General features: G+C 35.9%; 2 protein-coding genes across 2 annotated transcripts; both read right to left on the bottom strand.

The window, feature by feature from the left end:
* Positions 1-999: 999 nt before the first annotated feature.
* LOC120072710 (uncharacterized protein At4g18257-like) lies at positions 1,000-4,806 on the bottom strand. The gene is made up of 3 exons (XM_039025173.2): positions 4,418-4,806; positions 1,664-1,981; positions 1,000-1,454 (listed from the first exon to the last, which is right to left on the bottom strand). Exons 1-3 carry the CDS (start codon positions 4,690-4,692, stop codon positions 1,295-1,297), a joined length of 753 nt encoding a protein of 250 aa, XP_038881101.1. The 5' UTR covers positions 4,693-4,806; the 3' UTR covers positions 1,000-1,294.
* A 1,574-nt stretch (positions 4,807-6,380) lies between these two features.
* LOC120072637 (large ribosomal subunit protein eL20) lies at positions 6,381-8,287 on the bottom strand. Its single transcript, XM_039025057.2, has 4 exons — positions 8,117-8,287; positions 7,805-7,920; positions 7,585-7,648; positions 6,381-6,923 (listed from the first exon to the last, which is right to left on the bottom strand). Exons 1-4 carry the CDS (start codon positions 8,129-8,131, stop codon positions 6,582-6,584), a joined length of 537 nt encoding a protein of 178 aa, XP_038880985.1. The 5' UTR covers positions 8,132-8,287; the 3' UTR covers positions 6,381-6,581.
* Positions 8,288-22,314: the final 14,027 nt, after the last annotated feature.

The following is a 22,314-nucleotide window of genomic DNA, read 5'->3' as shown; positions in this document are numbered from 1 at the left end:
ATTCCTTTTGTACATTTGGTACCAAGATTTTGATGGAGTTTTTTTTTCTTTTTTAAAAAAAGTTATAAATAATAAAAATATATTTTTATAATTTTTTTTTATAAAATGTAAAATTAAAAAAAAAAAAAAAAAAAAAAGAAGAAGAAGAAAGAAAGAAGAAGGTGGAATGGGGAATTAAATAAAGAAAAAAAGGGAAATTTGTACGGATATCTCGCTCTCGTTCTCTGGATCTCGCTCTCTCTCATAATCTCGTTCTCTCTTACTCTTCCCTCTTTCGCTCTCTCCCAATAAAAAATTATTTATAACACATTAAATAATTATGAGTGTTATGAGGAAGGTCTTTTGTTCTCTCCACATCAAATCACTTGAGATGAAAAAACTACCCTTCATAAAGTTTCCAAAAAAAAATCAGACCAAAAAAGAAAAAAACTGGAAACTCCCATTCGTGCTAGATATGCACCAATGAATGGGTTAGAAAGAATAACATATCAAAGCTGAAAACTCCCAAGTTAAAAAGCTCTCTCAGCTCTCTCAATCTCTCGCTCTCTCTCTCTTACTCTTCCCTCTTTTGTTCTCTCCCAATACAAAATTATTTTTAACACATCAAATAATTACAAGTGTTATGAGGAAGATCTCCGAAATGAGGAAAGTCTTTCGTTCTCTCCACATCAAAAAATTATGAGGAAGGTTTCCAGAATGATAATTAAACAGACTCGATAATAATGTTAGGACAAGATCGAAGGTTCAAAATTCGATGTACAAAAAATACGAAAGGGGAAGGTCGAGGGTTCAAAATTCGACCTATGTAGGTCGAATTTTCAACCCTCGACTTATTTAAAAAAAATAAAAAACGACGATATTTTCCTAAATAATTTCTAAAAGGACAATATCCTTTTAATTTTTCCTATTTCATTTGCTAATGATGATATGTAGTTTACATGCTTCCTCTTGATGAGAATATAAAGAAAGAATTACAAGAACTGAGGAAGGAAGAAGAGATGCCCTCTCAAACTTAAATTTTGATTTTTCAGCAAAACCAGAGGGTTTTTTCCCCCTCTTTCCAACGTTAATTTTATAATACAGTGGGGCACAAATTTATCTAGTTCCCTGACATTCAATTTATAATACAAGGTGAAAATTAAGATGGGTTAGGAAATAGAAAGACTTGATGGAGAAAAGAAAACAAACAAAATCCATCATTATCCTGACGAAGGTATGTGTATTTGCTGTCAATGGAGGCAGTGTCCTGCTTCAGTGGTAAACTGTACTAAAACACTAAATTTCTCTTCCTCTGTTACGTTTGTCCTGAATTTGATGAAGCCTTCAACTTCTCTACTTGTTTGCGGAGATATGCTTGTTTCAGTTTTTCTCGACGTGCTGCTGCCTGCTCTTGTCTACGCATTTTCAGCTCGGATGCCTTCTCTCTTGCTTGATTTACTTCTTCGTGAACTTCCCTGAAGATAACAAATATCAACATAATAATCGAGTGAGCCTCATTTCATAACAAAATTATAATGGAGGCTGTAGCTAAGGGCTCTACGTCTATTAAAAGTCATTCTTTCAGGTTTTCTTTTAATAGGTTCAATATTGCAATGCATTCAATAGATGAAGCTACCACACATGACATGGCATAATTCCAAAACAGGAGAAAGAGAAGTTTTACCTCACAAAACGCTTGTGCTCATTGTTGTCCATTGCTCCAGACGTCCTTCCAAGTCCCACTGTTTTTGAGTTAAACAAGAATGATGGCTCAGTCTCATCTTCTGGAGTGTCTGTTTCTCCAGGCGCAGAAGCATCATGATCTGGTAGTTGCGATTCATCTTGCTCAAGATTCTTGCGGAAAAAATCCACACAATACTTCTCCTGATCTTCCTCATCTGAGAGTTCCCCTTTCACTAGCTTGTCATATAGCGCAGCCTTCTTCTCTAGTGCAGCATAGCTCACCGATCCATCATTGATAGCTTTCAGCTCAAGCTTGTCCCTGGATTTTGACAGGAAATAAATTGGACAACTAGTTAGCCAAATTGTTTTAAAGTCTTCTTAACAAGGAGAATAAAAAGAAATATTGACGATACACCAAATACATGTGGAAAAAACAAAAACCATCACTCACCAAACATGACATAACTTAGCGATATTTGACATACACTCAAGTTCCCTTGAGGTCGGGGGTTCAAATCTATATACCTCACATTTGGGGAAAAAGATCTCAGTGATCTCAATACCATTACTAATAAGATGTTGGACAGGAACCACGATAGATTCAAAACACCTAAACATGAGTCTGTCAGAATATAATCAATAAGGGGTGAAATCTAAAAAACATCTTGCCTTCATTCAAAATATTATCCCTATACCAGTCAAACTAGCAGGAAGACCCGCAAACCACCAAGTCTTTGAACACAAGTTGTGCCCAGAGCCTTCTGGCTGAGGGCACGTCTGCCTAGCCATCATGCATCACTCCCCCCCACCCCACCCCACACACACACAATTCGTCGTGCAGGCGAGGGCACATGCTGGCCTCTTGTGCGCACCATCGCGCGAATGGCTTAAATTTGAGTCCTCAGCGCACGTCGTCGCGACACTACGTAACTAGCAGGAAGAGGGGATGGAATCTAATCTAGAAAGTAGTAGTCACACCACACTGCAGAATAACAGAAAGGATAAATGACCTCTTTGTCAACAAAAGAAATAATTCACATTTACTTTTCCTTTTCTCCTTCTCCCTTCTCTCTCCATCTTTTCTATGTAAAAAGCCTATGGAGGGAACCTCACAAAAAATCCTTTGGAGAGAACCTCACAAACTCTTGAATTCTATCTTTTTCCCATTCCAACTTTAGGTTAGAATTTGAACTTGTCTTGGCTTTAGAAAATAGGTTGTGATTGTAATTTAACTTGCATTCAAATATAGTCATCACATTGACGGCAAATGTCCCACTTCCAAATAACCAGTTTAACCTTGTGTTGCTCTTCCTAAAACTGAACTTGGACTTGGAAAAAGAACACCCCAACCTGCCTGCCATAAAATTTCCTTTGGGAAATAAGAAATAGCTATTTCACTGATAATATGAGATGTTGCAAAATGGAGGGAAGAGCCAAACCCCTGATCCAAAGAACATTACTAGGTCTTCCAATTGAAAGAAAGAAAAACATTGAGACTACTCAGTAACATTTACATCAATATAGAGCAATAATAAAAACAGTTTCTAGAAAAATATAAAAAATGTTCCATTGTCCTGTTGAAAGCTCTATTAATATTTTAGCCAAAGATTCCCATTTTGTTCATACAAGGATTGTGAATGTCAAGTCAAAAAAGAGCACCACAAGCCAATCTGAGGCTGTTAAGCAAAGGAACAGTGAGAAATAAATGACCTTGTGTCTCGGTATCATTCAAAATACACCACCTGGAGTGACGTCACGTTGGATATCTCTTCTGGATCATACTGCGTATGAACTTTCAAGGTTGAAGAACTTCTACAGAAAAGTTTTCAAAATATTGGGAAATTTACCATTCCATGCCAAAGTCCAATACAGAGAGAATGGGAAACGCTCTAATTTTGTATCAACTTATTGAAAAGGGATAAAACATAGAAAGAGCTGGAAGGCTTGAAGGGTCATCCGGTGATATCTTCCTCAATTAAGGGTCTTCTGATTTTGACATCCAACCATGAGAGGTGGTTTTCCTAAACTAAACCACATTTCCTCACTTATAACCACAGTTAATAATTTGGCAAAATCAGATCAATAAACATCAAATGGGGTTACCAATTATGGTATATGGAAAGATGAGTATATCAATCCAGCATCCATGTTGCAGTCTAGAAAAAGGACTTGGTTCACATCTTCTAAACATCTGGCTCATAAAATGACAAGCAATTAAAGCCGTACATCGATTAAACATTCAGACACTTTCCCTCGTCAGATGAAATTAGGTTACTTACTTTTAGCCCTTCATTCTGCAAACAGCCAGGAGCAGGTCCATTTTTAATTGGGGAGACAGAGTAACTCCAGTTAAACTTTCTTAAACTTTTCCATTAGCAACAAAATTCGGAGTAATGTTTATAGAACTCATAGCAGAGAGATAAGCTTCAATCTTTTGAACTTTCACTTGATACACAGGATTAAGGTGTTTGTTATAAATTAGCTGAGCTTGTAGATGCTTATGAATTACTGGATCTCTCTCTATACTAATGGCAATTGTAATTACTACAAAAGAACAGATCCATTTGATTCAGGTATGTTTTTTCAGACTCACATGATTCAATTCCCTTCTCACTTTCTACCTAAATAGAGATGCAATTCGTCTTCGATGCTCGAAGGCCCCAAACTCCCAATGACCAAAACCAATCAGCCACTCACAAATTCAGTCTAAAAATTTTAAATAGAGAGCTTATAAAAGAAGAAATCGTAAACATACTTGAGAGCGCGGGCCTCGACGCCGGAATTGCGGGAGGAGAGAATGTCTTTGGGAGTAATCTTGTTCTTTGCACGGTGGAACTCGACGCCAGGGCCAGCCAATTCCTTGGACTTCTTGGACTCCTCTTGAGACTTGTAGAGGTGAGCCTTGAGCTCCATGATCGAAGATGCGCCGACCCCAGCTATGGCCTTGTGCTTCTTCGGCATGATGGAAGACTCCGTCAGCCATCCCAGCGATTCCACAACCACCCTCTTCTTCTTGCCCTCCTCTCCCATATTCTTCAATAATGGTGAAGAAGCAATCGAAGAGAGAAAATAAGAGAGATTCAGAAGCCCTAATTGTTCAGATTCTTCTTCTTCTCTAAGAACTACGGAGATGAAACCGGTGTTTGCCCTTTCAATCTGTACCTTCCGTATGGGCTATATGGTTGCCGATGATTCGGCCTGGGGTCGAGCTCAACCCAACCGAACCCGGTTCGATCCACCCGATTTTTTTTTTAAAGAATCCACCCGATATTGTTATAATTAAGAAACTGCCGGTTTTTTTTATAAATAAATAAAAATAAAAATAAATGTTATGAGTAGGGTTGATGTTCCAAATCATATACTTCTTAGTCACTTGCTCTCATTCTTTTTCTTATTTATGATTAAAAGAAGGGAAAAAAACTCCTTTTTTTTACCTTGAACTTTACATGTATCAATTTTAACTCTAAACTTGCAATTTCAATAATTGATGAAATTGAAAGTTTAAGTCTCATTAAGTTCCATTAGGATTTAGATTGTATTAATTTTACACCCTTCATTAAGTCTCTTTATGATTGAATTTGATACAAACTATCAAATTTGAAGTTCAATTTGATGAAATTGAAAGTTTAAGGCTAAAATTAATACGATTTGCCAACTTTGAATTTTAAATTAATGAAATAGAAAGTTTAAGGTTTACATTGATACAACTTGCCAAATTTATGGTCAAAATGATTTTTTTTCCTTTTAGAAAATATGTTTTCCAATTTGAAGATTGACAAAATATACTTTTGATCTTTAAAGTTTTGAGTTGATATATATTTGGTCTTTGGAGTTTCAAAAATGACCTCATGTTTGGACATTGAAAAATGATCTAAATAATATTTGACCTAATGAAGTGGAGGCTAATGTGGAGATTAATATGCTCAATTGACACTTATGACTAAGTGGTATTTTGTTGATTTGAGGTTTGACATAGCCACCATCTTCCTCCCTTTTCCTTTATATACCTTATTGTTATCAACAGTTCATTGTCATCGTCTACTCACTACGAGTCTACTACCTCGATGTAATTGGAGATGAATGATTTGTAAAATTAGAGATTGAAGAGTCACATAAAGAGAAAAGAGACAACCTTTACCCTCAATAAGGACGTTTGGCAAACTAAGTGAAGTTAGATGCAGTTCCTCAAAATAGATTAAGAGTGGAAGATGAAATTATTCGAAAAATGTGAAAATAGAGATAAAGAGAAAGATAGAAGTTTTTTGATAAATGTAAAAAATAGAAAGAGATGAAAATCTTGAGTTATAAAAATGTGTAGCTGCCCCTTAATTTGAATGAAATTATAAATATTTGACCTCTTCCTCGAAAACATCTTAGCCAATGGAGCTATAATCAAATCTATGATATCAAAATTGAGAGAGTATTCACTTTGTACTAAACTTTCATTTTCTTTCCTTAAATATAGCATCACGCAGAGGAGTCTATAGTTTATGGAAAGACATTTTTTTTAAATGATGTTTATATAACTGGGATAAAATAGTTCTTCCTCCTTGAAAGCTCAATTTCTAATTTTTTTTTAAAAATCCGGCATGGTTATAAGACATTGGAAAACCACCGTTAGAATGCAACATTTCAAGAATCCAGTATTTGTCGTATTTCTATCACCGGACAGCCATCGGGAGGCAACAAAAGTATGGAGAACAATATGGATATTCATATTAGACTTCATAAGGCGCTGATGATATACTTCCATAAGAAACCAAAAGACATGGCAATAAACCCAAAAAATCAAAGTCTGGTCCCAAATATAAAATAAAAATAAACGTTGAAGAACCGCTGATAGGAAGGTCTCTACCGAAGCTTTCAAAATAAGACAACTCTGATGATAACTTTTTCTCATTCCTTAAACAAGCAACAAATTACATAAACAAATTGGGCCTTGAAGCCTTGTAAGTGGTCTTCAGCTTTCTGGTGGGTGGCCTAACAGTCCTGAACACCAAGGGGAATTTGATTTTGGAGTCATGGAATTGCTTGGTGCTTTCCCTCTTGCAAAGCTTGGCAGGGACGGTTGCTGTCTTGATGATTTGGATACAAGGATGCCTGACCCTATGGCGAGAAGCCATTTCATTGTACATTGCTTCCACTGCTCCGTTTAAGGTGGTGTCCCGGTACTCCTTGTACATGTTGTGATATCCTGTGCGACTTTGGTAGCGCAACCAAATACCGTAGTTCTTGATTTTTGTTGGATTCTTCTCAAAGATCTGAAGACAGTGACAAGTCCATGTGAACAATCCAAATGGAAAACATAGCCAATGATTTAATGTATACGTTGGAACTTAGCAACCCAAACCAGAAAACAGATTAGAAAGCCAAATGTTAAGCAAATAATCCATTGCAATCACAGAAGAATCTTCCACCGTATAAACACATCAGAATGATTCATAAACATGACTCAAATTTTTCTCTTATATTAAAAACATTCCCATTTCACAAATCATCCCAAATTGATGGAATAGGGTGATTGTGTATTGAATCAATAGTACAAAGCAAAGAAAACCCAATTCCTCATCCACCATTAGTTTATTACGCTCACAATATATTCACAGTGACAGTTATTCAAAACATTCTAGAGGAGTAAAGACATTTGAACAAGCACAGGAAAAGCATCAAAATCCCATCCTAATCTCTCTACCACATTCAAAAAAGATAAAACGCTGAACAAGAAGTTAATCATGTCACAAGCTACAAAGAAGCAAAAGTTCAGCTCAAGGCCTGATAATCTTTTTCATGCAAAGTGATCGAGCATTTACTATGTGAGCCAACATAAGGCCACCTACATCAATGATCAGACAAATATCCTCGGGCATGACGATTTTAGATCCTCCTGACTGGAAGAAGGGGCATGAGACAAAATCAAATTACCTCGTTGATAGCGAGCACCTGACCGTTGCTCTTCTTCACTTTCTTCAACTTCCGCAGAAAATACCTAAGACAAAGCAGGAAAAGGAAAAACAGAGATGGATAGAGTTCAGCTAACACTTCAGAACCAGGCAACGAATCTCTATTTTATTAATCGATTAGCGAAAGAACGTAATGACACTCTTCAAACAATGCCATCAAGGAAAGGGATGAAAAAACCCACCAAAACTTGGATTTAGCGCGAACTTCATTAGTCGCCCACAGCTTCATTCGGTAAATCTTGGGATGCTCATCTGCTTCGGATGGGAGAGCCCTTCCCACAACCTGATATTGGTGGAACTGCAAAAAACAGCCACCCCAAATTGAACCACATCAACAAGAAATTACACAATCCATATCATTTCGTTGCTTACAAATGGCTCCATGAAAACACAGAGAAAGAGATAGGTCTCAGTTCCATTCAGTTATTTCGCAAATGTTATGAGTAAGACAGTTGAGACTCCAGAGAATTAGAGTTGAAAGAGGGAAGCTTTACCCTGAAAGTAACCATTTGCGACGAGTTTAGAGCTCTGGACGCTCCGTCTGGTGTTTTCTCGGAGATGGAAGGGCTTCTGCGGCTAAGACAGAACGAAAACCCTAGTTCCCCTCTTCTTTATATACGTTCTAATTTTTGGTGCAACTGGCCCAAAGCCCTAATGGACTTTTCAATTGTTCTTTATTTATTCTTTTATATATTTTTTTCTCGAATTATTATTTTACATTAGTTGAAGGAAGCCACGAAGGGGAAAAATGAAAGGGTTTTTTCTTTTTTCTTTTTTCAGACATGAAAAAAAATTGAAAGTTAAATTACTCCTACTTTGACTATTCCATTTTTCTTATTTTACTCGACTTTATTTTATTTTATTTTTATAAATCTTAAATAGTTTTTCTCAACCTAGTTTTTAATTAGTTTACTCTTGATAGTTAATTTGTATAGGAATTGTACTTTTTTTTTTAATTTTAATATGGAACTTGGAAAGACGGTTAATATTAAACCTCTAACATTGAAGTTAATAGTACATTTTGTATATCAATAAGTTATGCTCATTTTGACCCTCGAATTAAACTTCATAATTGGTTAAATGTTGCAACTTCTACCATCTATTTAATTTATGTTAATTCACTTATTAATTTTAGTGAACAAAATGTAAAAATCTTCATAAACTCATTAGTTTGTTATAACTTTTAAAATCTATTCCATTTATGCTAACTCATTTATTAATTTTAATGAGAAACAATGTAAAAATCTAAATTTTATTTTAAAATAATGTTAATTTAATAATTATTAACAAAAATAGGATCTGACTAAAAGTATTGATAAAAATGGGGTAGTGGAATTGTGGAGCCGGTACACGATTACCCCTAGATCGTGGATGGGATCCACGACTTCCTTCGTAGCACGTTGATCTACCACACCTAGCAGTGACCTGTCACATGCAGATTGTCACATATATAGACATGCAAAGTGGACCAAATAATCGTGGACGGGGTCCACAACTATCCTAAATCGTGTACGGTGTACACAACTTAGTGGTCCTAAAAGCAACCCCACGACCTTCTCCCTTTACTTTCTTCCTCATCTCAAACTTTCTCCACTTTTTGCCTCTCTCTCACAGTCGTCGTCCGCCGCTCCATCTTCGTCTCTTGTCCGCCGTCGACGATTATCCACCGTCCACCATCGTCACCACTCTCTCTGTCACCACCGACCGTAGGTAACATTTTGTCTTTTTTTCCCCTAATATATGATATTGTACTCCATAGATCTACTATTTTATTTAAATGTATGCATAAAAAAACTAGAGTTTTGATATGTTTTAATTGATCTATTTGTGTAAGATTTGAATTGTTTTATTTTTATTTTTATTTTTTGTAGTTTATTATTATAAGTTAGATTGAAAATTTGGGTTGTGGTTGATCTTTTTATTTTAATATTATAAGTTTGTACTGATAAAAAAAATAATATTTGGACTATTTGGAGTTTTGATCTATTTGGATGGTTTAGATTGTTTAAAATAATGTTTGGATTGTTTGAAAGAAAAAAATAAATTTTATAGACTCATCATAAAATAGAGTTTGGATTATCTTTTGGACTAATATTGGATTGGGCTATTAGTATTAACGTATTTTTTGTAAACTATAACAGTTGTAAGGATTTGAGTAAATATGTTGATGTGTCCTAAAGATTTAGTCATTATTGAACCTGAGAATGATGGGAACAGTGATATTGACGTAGAACTTGAATTATTTGGAAACAATAGAAGTGCAGAACATGATCTTGAGTTGGTATCATCAGAAATATTCACCCCAAATAGATTGGGACATTACTAATTCAACTTGTGAACGAGGGTCGACATTGGAGGAGAGTAGTAGATATGTAGATAATGCTAGTCTAATATAAAATAGAATGTTATTTGACATTAAAGAATATCTACAACTGGTCGTTAAAAAATATTGCGTGACGGAACACTATGAGATTATTGTAGTAGAATCGAGCCAAGATATTTGGTATGTGAGATGCAAACAGTGGAATGATGGTTGTGATTAAAGGTTACAGGCATGTGGCGTAAAACTCATGGGATGTTTGAAATTACTAGACTTGAAGGGGACCACCCATGTCTGTACTCAAAATTTTCAGAGGATCATTCATAATTTGGTTCAAATTTTGTGAGTATTGAAATCCAAAATATGGTTAAAGTTGATTCTGGGGTTCTTGTGGCCATACTTCAAGAAGCAATTAAAAAATAATATGGGTATAATATTAATTATAGACGGGTATGGCAAGCCAAGAGAAAAACATTTATTGTTGTATTTGATAATTGGGACAAATCATATTTAGAGCTTCCGTATTGGTTGAGTTTTGTTGTGCATTACAATCCTGAAACATGATTGGTATTTTCTTCCGTCTGATATGTCAGATACGACTATTTTTTGTCGAGTTTTATGATCCTTCAGTCCTGCAAGAGAAGGGTTCAAATATTATAGACCATGATTCATATTGATGGAACTCATCTGTATGGAAAGTATAAAGAGAAATTATTGACTGCCTTATCTATTGATGCAAATGAGCATATATTTTCCCTTTCTTTTACTATTGTTGGAGGAGAGAACCCGTCCAGTTGATCATGGTTTCTTTGGGCATTCGTTAATATGTTATCCAACGAGATGGTATTTGCTTGATTTCTAATAGACATAAGGGCATTCTCGCTGCAATTAACAATGAGTAAATAGGTTGGAGTGAACCTAGAGTGTACCATCAATATTGTCTTCATCATGTCGCCAGTAATTTCAATACGAAATACAAATTGAAGCAACTGAAAGATTTGGTGTTTAAAGCAAAAAATCGATACCAAATGTGCAAGTTCATTAGGTGCATGAAAGAGTTGAAGCAATTAACCCCTAAGTGCCTTGAATATATATATATATATATATTTTTGATATTGACTTGGAAAAATAGATACAATCACACGACACTACTACAAAAATTGGATTACTTGACGTTTTTTCAATTTCGAGTAGAGGGTATACTTGACACTAATAAAAGCGTTGAGTATTCAACTATCAAGTATAACGTAATAACTTGATACTAGAAAAACGTTAAGAGAAATATTTCTTGACAAAATTTTCATGTCAAGTAATATAATATACTTGACACTGATGACATGTCAAGTGTATTAATTCTTGACACTTATTATGTATCATATGTGATTACTCTCGACATTTTTTATTTGTCAAATATATTTTTATCTTGACACGAAATAATGGTCAAGTAATCTAATTCTTGACACATTTCCAATGTCATCTATGTTTTTTTTTTCAGATTAAACATTCAAATTTAATTTCCATTTCTCATTTCATGTATTACATGTGTTCCAATAAGACAATTTCATCAACTAAAATAAACAGTTGCACATATTTCAGGTCTACATATCAGCCCAATATATCCAATGTAACAATTTAGAATACTAAAATATACAATTCCATTCTTCTATTACCTTCCATGTATATGAACGATTCCAAAATTTACAAGACAAATCGTACAATAATATATACTCTATCAACCTACCCCAATATATGATAATCCTAAAACTGTAAGACCAATCTATATGTGCTTTGTATTCTAAAAATCACAAGATTAAAATTCTATCCTCCACCACACATTTCTTTAAAGTATATGACCTATAATGGTTGAACAAAACATTAACACAAAAAATGTTTTGGGCATTCCCATGTAGCCACATACACAAAATTTATAGGAAGTCCATCAGATATAGCGACCTAAATATTCCGCTCATTCCACGCGTACTTCATCCAATTCAAGTTGCGAGTACGAGCTCCTCGTATCAATCTATAAAACATAGAAAGTCAAATATAAACATTATTTACTATTTACTATATAATGTTTAAAGATATATCATATCTGTGATAATATTCTTCTCTTTAGTCACAATTTCTCGCGTATATCTCATAACATAATACCTTCATTCGACAGTTCCTACTTGTAAAGGACACTACAATACGAAACCAATAATTAATACATATCATACAAATGCACTAAATAAACATCATTCTATTGATTTTTTCAATGCTCTTATAATTTATTGTTTTCTAGAATGTGATTTTTTTTAGTCTTTTGCAAATTCTTTTGAGACTGAAAAATGGTCATTGTCCTAAATTTGCAAAGAATATAGTATAATATTCAGAATGAAATAAACTTTACACAAAAAAAAAAAAAAAATCAAGCAAAGTTAGCTTACATATTTGTTACGTATTTGATATCTTATTGCGAACTTGTTCTCAATGAGTCAAAATAGTACACCATGTCAACATACGCATTAATAACAATTAACGACCAATGATCACTAAATAAAATACACGACTAATTAGTATGGAACATGAAGGTAGCTCGTTACATTAAGGTAAAACATGAGTATAAGGAGTTTTCAAGTACAATGATCCCAACACAATTCTACATTGGAAAAAAAACAGGAAAAGGTAGAACATGAATATAAGGAGCTTTCAAGTACAATGATCCCAACACAATTCTACATTGGAAAAAAACAAGAAAATGTAAAACATGAGTATAAAGAGCTTTCAAGTACAATGATCCAAATACAATTCTACATTGGAAAAAAAAAAACAGGAAAAGGTAGAACATGAGTATAAGGAGTTTTCAAGTACAATGATCCAAACACAATTCTACATTGGAAAAAAACAGTTATAGTTCAGTTATATTTTGTTTCTTCTAACTTTCCTCTTTCTATTTCACATGCAAATTTTAGAGAAGAAAAGAAATTGAAGTTGTGATGATTCTTCTCCTATCAAAGAAAATTCTAGTAATTTTGATGCAACAAGTGAAGAGAAAGAGACTTAAGGAAGAAGAAGAAGATGGAGAAAACGAGGAGGTTTATAGTGGTTGGGTGAAGAACACCTACATCCACTCTTCAAGACACTCAGAAATTTCTTTATTCAATCAAAGTTGAAGAATCAATATAAGATCCCTCTCTCTTATAGAAAACTCTCTCTGATTTCTGCTCCCCCTCTTCTCTCTATTGTTATCCTTTTATATGCAAGAGTTTTACAATAACGAAAATTAGTTAAAGGTAACTGACTTTCTCTTTTAATTTTCTATTACAGATGAGTTAAGAAATGAAAGGTTTTTAAATTGTTTCAAATTCCATAACACCTCTAGTTTCATATTAATCTCACTATTCTCAAGTCTTCTCCAATGTGTACAGAAGTCTCTCTAAAAAAAAGGTTAACGAAAGCACCCCAAATTCACCATAATGCTTCTCACATCTTCTCTATGTCATTATATGGATCACAACCACATACTTCCATTTCAATATTCCTTACCACAGCCATATACAGAGGTCTATATTTCCACTGTATCCAACTTTGCTGTTGATTTCGTGGAATCGTACTTTGGTCATTTTCTATCACTAATTGCTCTCAAGCCCCAACCTAATTATAAAATTAAAACCCAGGAGCTGTAACAACAAAAAAAAACCTAAAATGAAGTAAAACCCACTAATCAAACTCCAAAACTGTTGGGAATGTCCTAGAACTTGCAGTTCGTATTAAACATTCTATTTATCAATAATAATAAATTGTTGATTTGCATTCTATTATGAAAATTCAATAAACATATCCATGATTATAGTCTAACTACTGTAACTTTATGTAGTGGCATAAATAGTATATAGCCTAAATGGTCTAATAAGTATATGGATGAAATTAGGTATCTCATCTTGGTAACACTATTGGATGCGGCCCACTTTGTAGTTGTTACAAAGAGTTGTAAAGTACTACAAACGATGTGATCCACAGATCGTTCATGTTGAGACATGTGAGTGGGGGCATCCTATGCAATGAGTTTGTATATAGACTGAACCACAAAAATAGTCACTTTTCTTTATAACGACCGTTTACTGTTAAACTTGACTATTTCATTTATTAAATAGCCTAGGTTAACTCGATCTTAATCCTATATTAAATAGCTAGCATCCTATATTAAATAGCTAGCTATGAACTTCTGTTTGTTCGAGATTATCCTTTGATCTGCAAATGGTGAGAGTAATCCAACAACACTGCTCAATAAGCCTCCAATTTTGGGGATAAGACCGGATGAATAGCTGGGGACATAGCCCTGCAAGATGAAATTCACTCCTACCCGATTTAGGGTTAGCAGATAGGTTGTTCTCTTAAGTACTGATTCCAGGTCTTGAACAATCGAGGCCTCGCCTTCTCATGACAGAGAAAGGACTTGATTCATAGGGATTATGAATCAAAATTGTTCATTAGAGGGTCAGTGGAAACTTAAGGAACAAGACGTATTCATAGGGGTAAAATGGTCATCTTGACCTAGTTGTGATTACGAACAACCTATGAAGGATCGACTTAATGATTATGGTTATATAAAGTGGACATAATATATCTAGAGTTCAACTATGGGCTATAGTGGAGTGGCCCATTATTTAACGAATAGGGATTAATTCGGTCTAATGAGTTTAGTTGATTAATCTCGAATCGTTGGAACCCATGATCTATAGTTCCGCGAGGTCCCCCTACTAGCTTGTAAATGGATAAGCTTTAGAGTAGCTTGATAAGTTAATTTGAAACGTTCAAATTAGAATTAAACGGAATAGGAGAATTTATATTTAAATATGATTTAAATATATGAAGATGGATTTATGCAAAAAATAATTTAATATTTGATATTAAATTAGTTAGTATTATTTAAAAATTAATTTTATAAAATTAATAAAATTTTCAGTTTTAAAATCAAAATTGATTTTGAAATCGGTCTTGATGGAAATTGAAAAGTTGGAAACATGCACTAATGGAAAAACATTACCCATCTTCTACTTGCTCATACAAACACCATTTCCTTCTCTTCATTTACTCTAAGCATGAGTTGACTCATGCAGTGTTCTTCTTTGCATGTTCACCTACAATAAATAAAGAAGATTGGAGTGATTTTGAGGCATGCATTCAATAGAAATTTTATAGAAAATTTCGTGTTGAAGAAAGAGTTCTTCAAACAAGTGGTGCAGTGAGCTTTTCTCTGGTTTTCCATTGCTTCAAGTTGTTCTTGAGTCCTATAACTCGTTCTAAAGCTCCAAGAGAATAGTAAGAAAGATCTTGAGGTGGTTCACGATGTTCTTTGGAGAAGACAACTTCTGTTGATCAAGATCTTGAAGAGTTCTACAAAGGTATGACTAAAAACCCTCTTATATTAGATGGGCATGCTTTAGTTTCTGCCAAAATTAGTGAATTTGAATGCTTATTAATCTTTGTTGCTTCTGCTTCATGTTGATACACTCTTACAATTAGTATCAGAGCATCCTAAAGCATTCAATTCGGTTTAATTTTGGTGTGGTGGGTGTTTTTCATGAGATATATGAAATTAATGCACTGATATGGTTTTCTGAGTTTTGACATTTTATTTCTCTTTAATTTCTTAATTAAATTTGCAATTGACTTTCGATTCATGAGTTTATATGTGTTATTAAGAGTAAGTAATTTATTTGGAGTTATTAAAGTTGAAATTAAGATGTAATTGTAGAAACAAGCGAAAAAGGTCGAGCTGTTGTTTCTAGTTTTTCAACTTCTGCTCAAAATCGCCATTGAGGCTTTAATGCTAAACGGTTGTCTAGCTCCAGGCGTTACATGATGTGAAGAAAAGCTAGATGATTGTGTAGCTATGAGCGTTGTTCGTTGTGATGGTGGATGCTAGACAATCGTGTATCTATGGGAGTTAAACGATGCATTGAAATGTTATACGATAACACTACGTGATCGTGTAGCTTTGTGTGGGAACTAAACGATGCGTTGGAAGTGCTATACGATGGCACTACACGATCGTGTAGCTGCGACATGAGCTAAACGATGCGATTAAACTAAGCGATCGTGTAGCTACAACGCTCAACGATGAATTAAAGTTCTATGTGATGGAACTAAGTGATCGTGTAGCTGCGGCGGACACTAAACGATGACAATAAGCATTAGGCGATGGTGTTAAGCGATCGTGTAGTTCTACCCAAGAGCTAAACAATCACACTATGCGATAGACAAAAGACACTAAGTGATCGTGTACCTCTGCAAAACACTAGGCAATGGCGTTAGACGATAGCCTTAGTGTTACACGATCGGCCTTAGCGAGATTTTGAGGTTGGACTGAGAACAGTCGGTTCGACCGCTTTTCTCGAGGTCCAATCCGGTTCAGCCTCAAAAGGGTTTTTGGCTGGTCTAGTTCAGACTTTGTTGGTCCGATTCAAAATTCTTGGGTTCGGTTTGGAGCGGTTCGAGCAGTTCAAAGACGGTTTTAAAACTGTTTGTAATAGTTAGGCATCTGTTTGCTTGTTTGTGCCAAAACTAAAACCATATCAGTTAGTATTTAATTGTTTATGCATGTGATGTATGTAATAATCAAATAAATCACGTATATGCATACAGTATGCCATGTAGATTTAAAAGCCCACCATAGGAAGCATGTTACATGCATTGAAATTATGTTATAATTGTTATAATATATAGTATGCATATTAGGGTTATATTTAATATAATGGTTATATTAGATATCGAGTGCCTTTGTTGAATGTTGTGGATGTTTAATATGTCTAAAATTTTGTAAGCTGTTATAAAATTGGGTTAGACATTTAAAATCCATAACAAAGAACAATTGCATGCTCTTTAGGTTAACAACTAGTTTTAATCATTAAAATAGATTGTTACCTTATAAAATTTAGTTACAAACTCATATAGGTTCGTAAACCTATCTAAGGTTGGGGTACTTAAGTTGACAGTTTACAGAACACCTCTTACCTGGGAATTATGATCGAAAGATTGAGCGTTGTTAACTGATTTTATGACCTTGTGTGAGCGATGTGAGGTAATAAAATGGTTTATCACCTAGACATTGTGGGTTAAATCCAATTATAAGCATTACACTTGGATAAACCTCTTAGACTTAGGTTGTTTATATTTAGTCGTTACACCTAAGTAAATTACACAAACACATAGAACACTTCAGTGGGAGATTAACAATATAGTTGATATATAGTTATTAGCTCTCACGTTCTCAAGAGTTCACACCGTGAGATCCATGCTCGGCTTCGTGTCTTTTTACCGCGACTGCTCCATTCAGAAAGTGTTTGCATAGGTCAATAACAAGGTGAATGAGGGAGGTAGTTCATAGTAAGTGGGTGAAGGAAATGTGTCAACATTATCCTACGGTCTCCTCCATTAGTTTAAACCGTGAGATTCCTATATTGCACCTGCTGTCGTTTTTAGACGGCACTAGCTAGTCATTAACCGTGACAATCCCCTCGGAGGGTTGTAACATAGGATTTAGAACAACCCAGGCTTCAGTAGAATGAATAGGGTCTTGTAGTACCATCTTGGGTATTGTCTTCTATTTCGGAGGCATATTCATACCATTCTATAAGATCTGAAAATGGCGGGTCACATTTATAATAATTACTAATTGTAAGTAAAGATCTTGACCGAAAACGATAACCAAAATAACTATTGGAATATAAGTTATTCTTGAGATAGTATTTGGTCAAGAATTGTCTTGCTTCTGTGAAGGAATTAATGGTTGCCCCTCGGTAGCAATTGTTCTAAATCACTAAAATATCGTTACAAATAAATAAATATTTATTGGATACTTTATTATTTTTTGCTAAAAATGGATCTAGATGCATATTTAATAGAGTTTGTTTAAAAATATTTCAGCAATGTCGAACTCAATCATACAATTACTTGCTTCCGATAAATTTAATGGTGAGGGATATTCGAACTGGAAGTCAAACATCAATACGATATTAGTTGTAGATGATCTGAGATTTTTGTTGACTGAGGAATGTCCTCCAGTTTCCATTTCAACAACCAGCCGAAATGTTCGAGACATCTATGATAGGTGGGTAAGGGAAAATGAGAAAGCTCGGGCCTATATTAATAACGAGTAGAAATGTACATTATTACATTGCTAAGTTATTAAACAATGAGGGTTTGCATTGATAAAATATGTTAAATTGCGTCCAAAAGCATTAAGTTTATAATATTGCGGTCGCATTCGTTCATCGCATAGAAACAGTTAATTTTTGTATTTTTATGTAGAATATGCGTTGACGCAAGACGAAAAGAGCGATCACAAAAAATCAATGGACGAGCGCAGCATTACTGCAAAGCTTTGCGGTGATTTGTGTTCGCAAACATCTGCTCAAGAAAGATTTCCGAATAGAGGTGGTGCAACTTGGTGGGCGCATCTGGGTGAAAGGCATAATTAATCATGATAGGACAGACAGTTGATGACGGTCGAATTTGAATTAAGTTGACAACCGCTAACGATAACAAGTACATTTAGCTTTTCGGTGACAAATATTCGGCGCATCAGTCAGGGAATTAAAGCCATCTCATTTGTGAAATCATAAGAGAGAAGCCGCCCTTCACCCTGAAGCTCTATAAATACCAAAGGCATCCTTCAGAAAAGGGGTTCACCTATTCACTGATTTGGAGCTTTAGCCCTGTTCATAGTTTTCTTTATTTTTAAGGTGGAGCAAGGGAAGAGTAGAGACGCCGGAAGATCGCTCAGGGAAACTCGAGAGAGAACCTGGAGGCGTAGAAAGCAAAGAGCAGGCCGACTCTCGCGAGAGCGAGATTATCTTTTGAACAAGAGTAGAAAGACAGTGTAAAAGTTTGGGAAGCAAGAGATTGCTACCAGGCTCTTTATTCTCTTCTTGCATTGTTATTTTCTACTTCATCTTTATATTTATACAATGAAAGTTCTTATTCTACATCTGTTCACTCTCTTAGCACGCATGAGTAGCTAAACTTGTCGAATGGGTTGAGAAGAACTAAGCTAACATGACCTAGGATTTTCATTGCTTGCAATTATCTTATTTTATGATGTGCCAAACATCCCTTTAGAGCTACTCGAGAAAGAGTCTAAAGAAAGAACCTAAGACTTGAGAGAGCTAGGTTAGAGTCTAGACTCGAGAGAGCAAGATTTGAAATGCATAAACAAGAGATAGGGACTTAGAGATAAGCTCTGTTTGTCAACCTGCATCGCATGCATCCTAGAGATAGGTATGATATTATGTGGTCGCCTTATTTGTGTGTGTGTCATTTTTTCATTGCATAAATAAGAATAGAGGCTTATGTGTTGGTCCTATAGACTTATCACATATATCGCATGCATTCTAGCTTTAGAAGCCGTAGCATTCGCATCGAGAGATGGTTTACTATTGTATGTGTGTTGTATGATCGCATAGCATGAACGCATCTTAGGAAGTGTTAGTCGAAACCTTTCTCAACCCGTTCACCGCATAACCATCGCATTTTTCGTTTTATCAACTCTTTTCAAACTCTGCCGCATTTATTTATTTCATTATCGCAATAAATAAAGCCAACAACTATTTGAGTTACTGGTTACCGCAAAGTTTTCCTGAAAATTACCACCTCAACCTGTTTTCCCAAGTCCCTGAGTTCGACCTTGGACTTACTAGGAAACTCCGTGGGGTTTACACTTGGATTCCACTGAGAAAACTTGAGTGCTCAATGCATTTTTATCATCGCATTTCATCCATAATTCCACATCATAAAATAACGTATCAAGTTTTTGGCGCCATTGCCGGAGACTTCGGCAAAACAGTGTGCTAACGAAAATTTTTCTAATTTCTTTGCAGACTCTCAATCTCTGGCGAATTACGACCTGGAGATTGAGAGGACGTTCAGATGAAGATTAAGAGACCGCCAACAGCAACAATCAGATAAAGAAGATATGACGGAGTAGCTTGGAAACGGAGTATCAAACAAAAATAACGTCATGGCAAATCTAATCCTGCCGGCAAACGATCGCAATAGGCCCATTAGGGACTATGCATCGCCAAACCTCTATGATTTCTCTCTAGGAATCATGAGGTCTGCCCTCGATGGAAAAGCATATTTGAAATGAAACCGGTGATGCTGTAGATGATCCAGACTGCAGGACAATTCAGAGGATGGCATGGCGAGGACCCACACGCCCACCTCCGTAGCTTTATAGAAATTTGCAATACTTTTGTGTTCTTGAACATCTTTGTCGAAGAAGTTTGACTAACTCTGTTTCCATTTTCTCTTTGTGATCAGGCAAGAAAATGGGCGTATTCCCTCGAGCCTAGAGAGATCACTTAATGGGAACAGGTCGTAGAGAAATTTGTGAAGAAATATTTTCCACCTACTGAGAATGCTAGATGAAGGAAACTCATAACCAATTTTGAACAAGACATGGACGAATCGCTCAGCAATGCCTGGGCGAGGTTTAAGAAGTTGGTCCAGGACTTTCCATACAATGGATTACCAGACTGCCTTTAGATGGAAATCTTTTATCATGGTTTAAATCTCGCTTCGCAGACCGCTGCCAACATGGCAGCCATTGGTGGTCTGCTAGACAAAACGTATAAGGCTAAGAACATCTTGGATCGCATCTCTAAAAACCATGAGGATTGGAGAGAGAGTGATCAGAGATTGAGAATCAAGGATAAGACGCAAGTAATGGTGCTATTACTTCACTATAGAATCAAATAACCGCAATGATGAACTTAATTCAGGGAATTGCGATCAACAATCCAACATTGCAAAATGGGCAAGTCAACGCAATTAGTAAAAAAGGTGTGCGACTTGCGGTGATGGACACGCAATGGAAGAATGCCCACAAAATCCACAGTCTATTTACTTTGTGAAAAATAATCCATTTTCTAATACCTACAACCCCGGGTGGAGAAACCACCCCAATTTTGCATGGAAGAATCAATAGCAGAATATCCAATCTGTGGCGTAAAAAGAAGGGCCACCTGGATTCTTCCCACGGAATAACGATCAGACAAGCAATCAAGCCAGTAGCTCGCAACCGCCGTAATCTTCCTCATTGGAAAGCTTGTTGAAGCAATATATAGAGAAAAACGAAACTGTGCTTCAAAGTCAGACTACGTCCATCCACAATCTAGAATTACAGATGGGCCAGATTGCAAGCGAGCTAAAGAACAGATCGCAAGGGGCTTTATCGAGTTCAATAGAACTTCCACGTAACCCGGGGGGATCAGGTAAAGAGCAATGCCAGGTTGTGACATTGCGGTGTGGAAAAACTGTGGAGGGAGAAAGAAAAGAGCCTAGCCGGACTGCTCCCATTGTATTGGAACCTGAAATTGTGGTGGCCCAAGAAGAAGGAAGGGAAAAAGAAGTGATAGAGCCAGAAGTTTCGTCCACCTCTAAGCCAACAGAAAAGGGGACCGTGAGAGTGCAGTTACTATCTTTCCCGCAGAGACTCAATTCGAATCGACTAATCCAGTATATTTTCCACATTGATAGGAGTACGTTTATGTTTCTGCTTTACGAATATGATATTTTCTGGGTATTTTTCTTAGTTACCATATCCTTCAGAAACTTCGCGTAAGCAGGCATTTTCTCAATCGCTTCACTGAATGGAATATTAATATAAAATTGTTTTAACATAGACAGGAAGCGTTGGTAATTTGCCATGGTGGCTTTAACGCAAAGCTCAAAATCAATAATTCCACCGAAGATGAGTGATCCTGGGAGTTTTACTATATCGTGCTCAATCGGAGGATTGTACATCGGGCAAGCCTTGTGTGACCTTGGAGCCAACATCAACTTGATGCCTTTGTCGATCTTTAAGCAGTTGAATGTGGGGCAACTTGTGCCCACGACCGCGACTATCCAAGTTTCAGATAGATCTCTGGTGCATCCAGAGAGAAAGGTGAAGGACGTGCTGATCACCATCGACAAATTTATTCTACCAGTCAGCTTCATCATCTTGGATTACGAAGCTGATAAAGATATGCCCATCATCCTGGGGCGACCATTTTTATCAACAGGTCGTGCCCAGATTGATGTGCATAAAGGGGAGATCACTTTGAGCATAAATGGATAGAAGCTCAAGTTCAACATTATTCGTGCCATGAAGTTTCCTGACGAAGAAGACCTGCATGACTCTGACGGCGACCAGAATTTGACTGAAGAAGAAAAGCTTGACAAAGAGAATGAAGAAGAGGATGCAAGCCCATCCATTGCTGCATGTAATGCGATCTCAAAAAAAACAAACAAGGAAGTTGAGATGATTGCAACCCAAGCAGAAGAGCCAATAGTAAAAGAAGAAAGAAAAATAACGCAACCATCCCTAGTAGAACCACCAAC

This window comes from Benincasa hispida, chromosome 3 (assembly GCF_027475165.1).
Source record: "Benincasa hispida cultivar pf3 chromosome 3, pf3_genome.v1.1, whole genome shotgun sequence".
Lineage (NCBI taxonomy): Eukaryota > Viridiplantae > Streptophyta > Magnoliopsida > Cucurbitales > Cucurbitaceae > Benincasa > Benincasa hispida.
Note: the sequence above shows the minus strand (reverse complement) of the source record. Positions and strands in the feature narration are given on the sequence as shown.

What these genes read in the sequence shown, in the direction of transcription:
- LOC120072710 (XM_039025173.2), bottom strand. Translation starts at nt 4,692, where the DNA reads ATGGGAGAGGAGGGCAAGAAGAAGAGGGTGGTTGTGGAATCGCTGGGA. An exon ending in GTCGAGGCCCGCGCTCTCAA is followed by an intron (nt 1,982 to 4,417) that starts GTATGTTTACGA and finishes GTCAAAATCCAG; the next exon opens with GGACAAGCTTGAGCTGAAAG. An exon ending in GAGCACAAGCGTTTTGTGAG is followed by an intron (nt 1,455 to 1,663) that starts GTAAAACTTCTC and finishes TGTTATCTTCAG; the next exon opens with GGAAGTTCACGAAGAAGTAA.
- LOC120072637 (XM_039025057.2), bottom strand. An exon ending in CGCGCTAAATCCAAGTTTTG is followed by an intron (nt 7,649 to 7,804) that starts GTGGGTTTTTTC and finishes GCTTTGTCTTAG; the next exon opens with GTATTTTCTGCGGAAGTTGA. An exon ending in AGGTGCTCGCTATCAACGAG is followed by an intron (nt 6,924 to 7,584) that starts GTAATTTGATTT and finishes CACTGTCTTCAG; the next exon opens with ATCTTTGAGAAGAATCCAAC.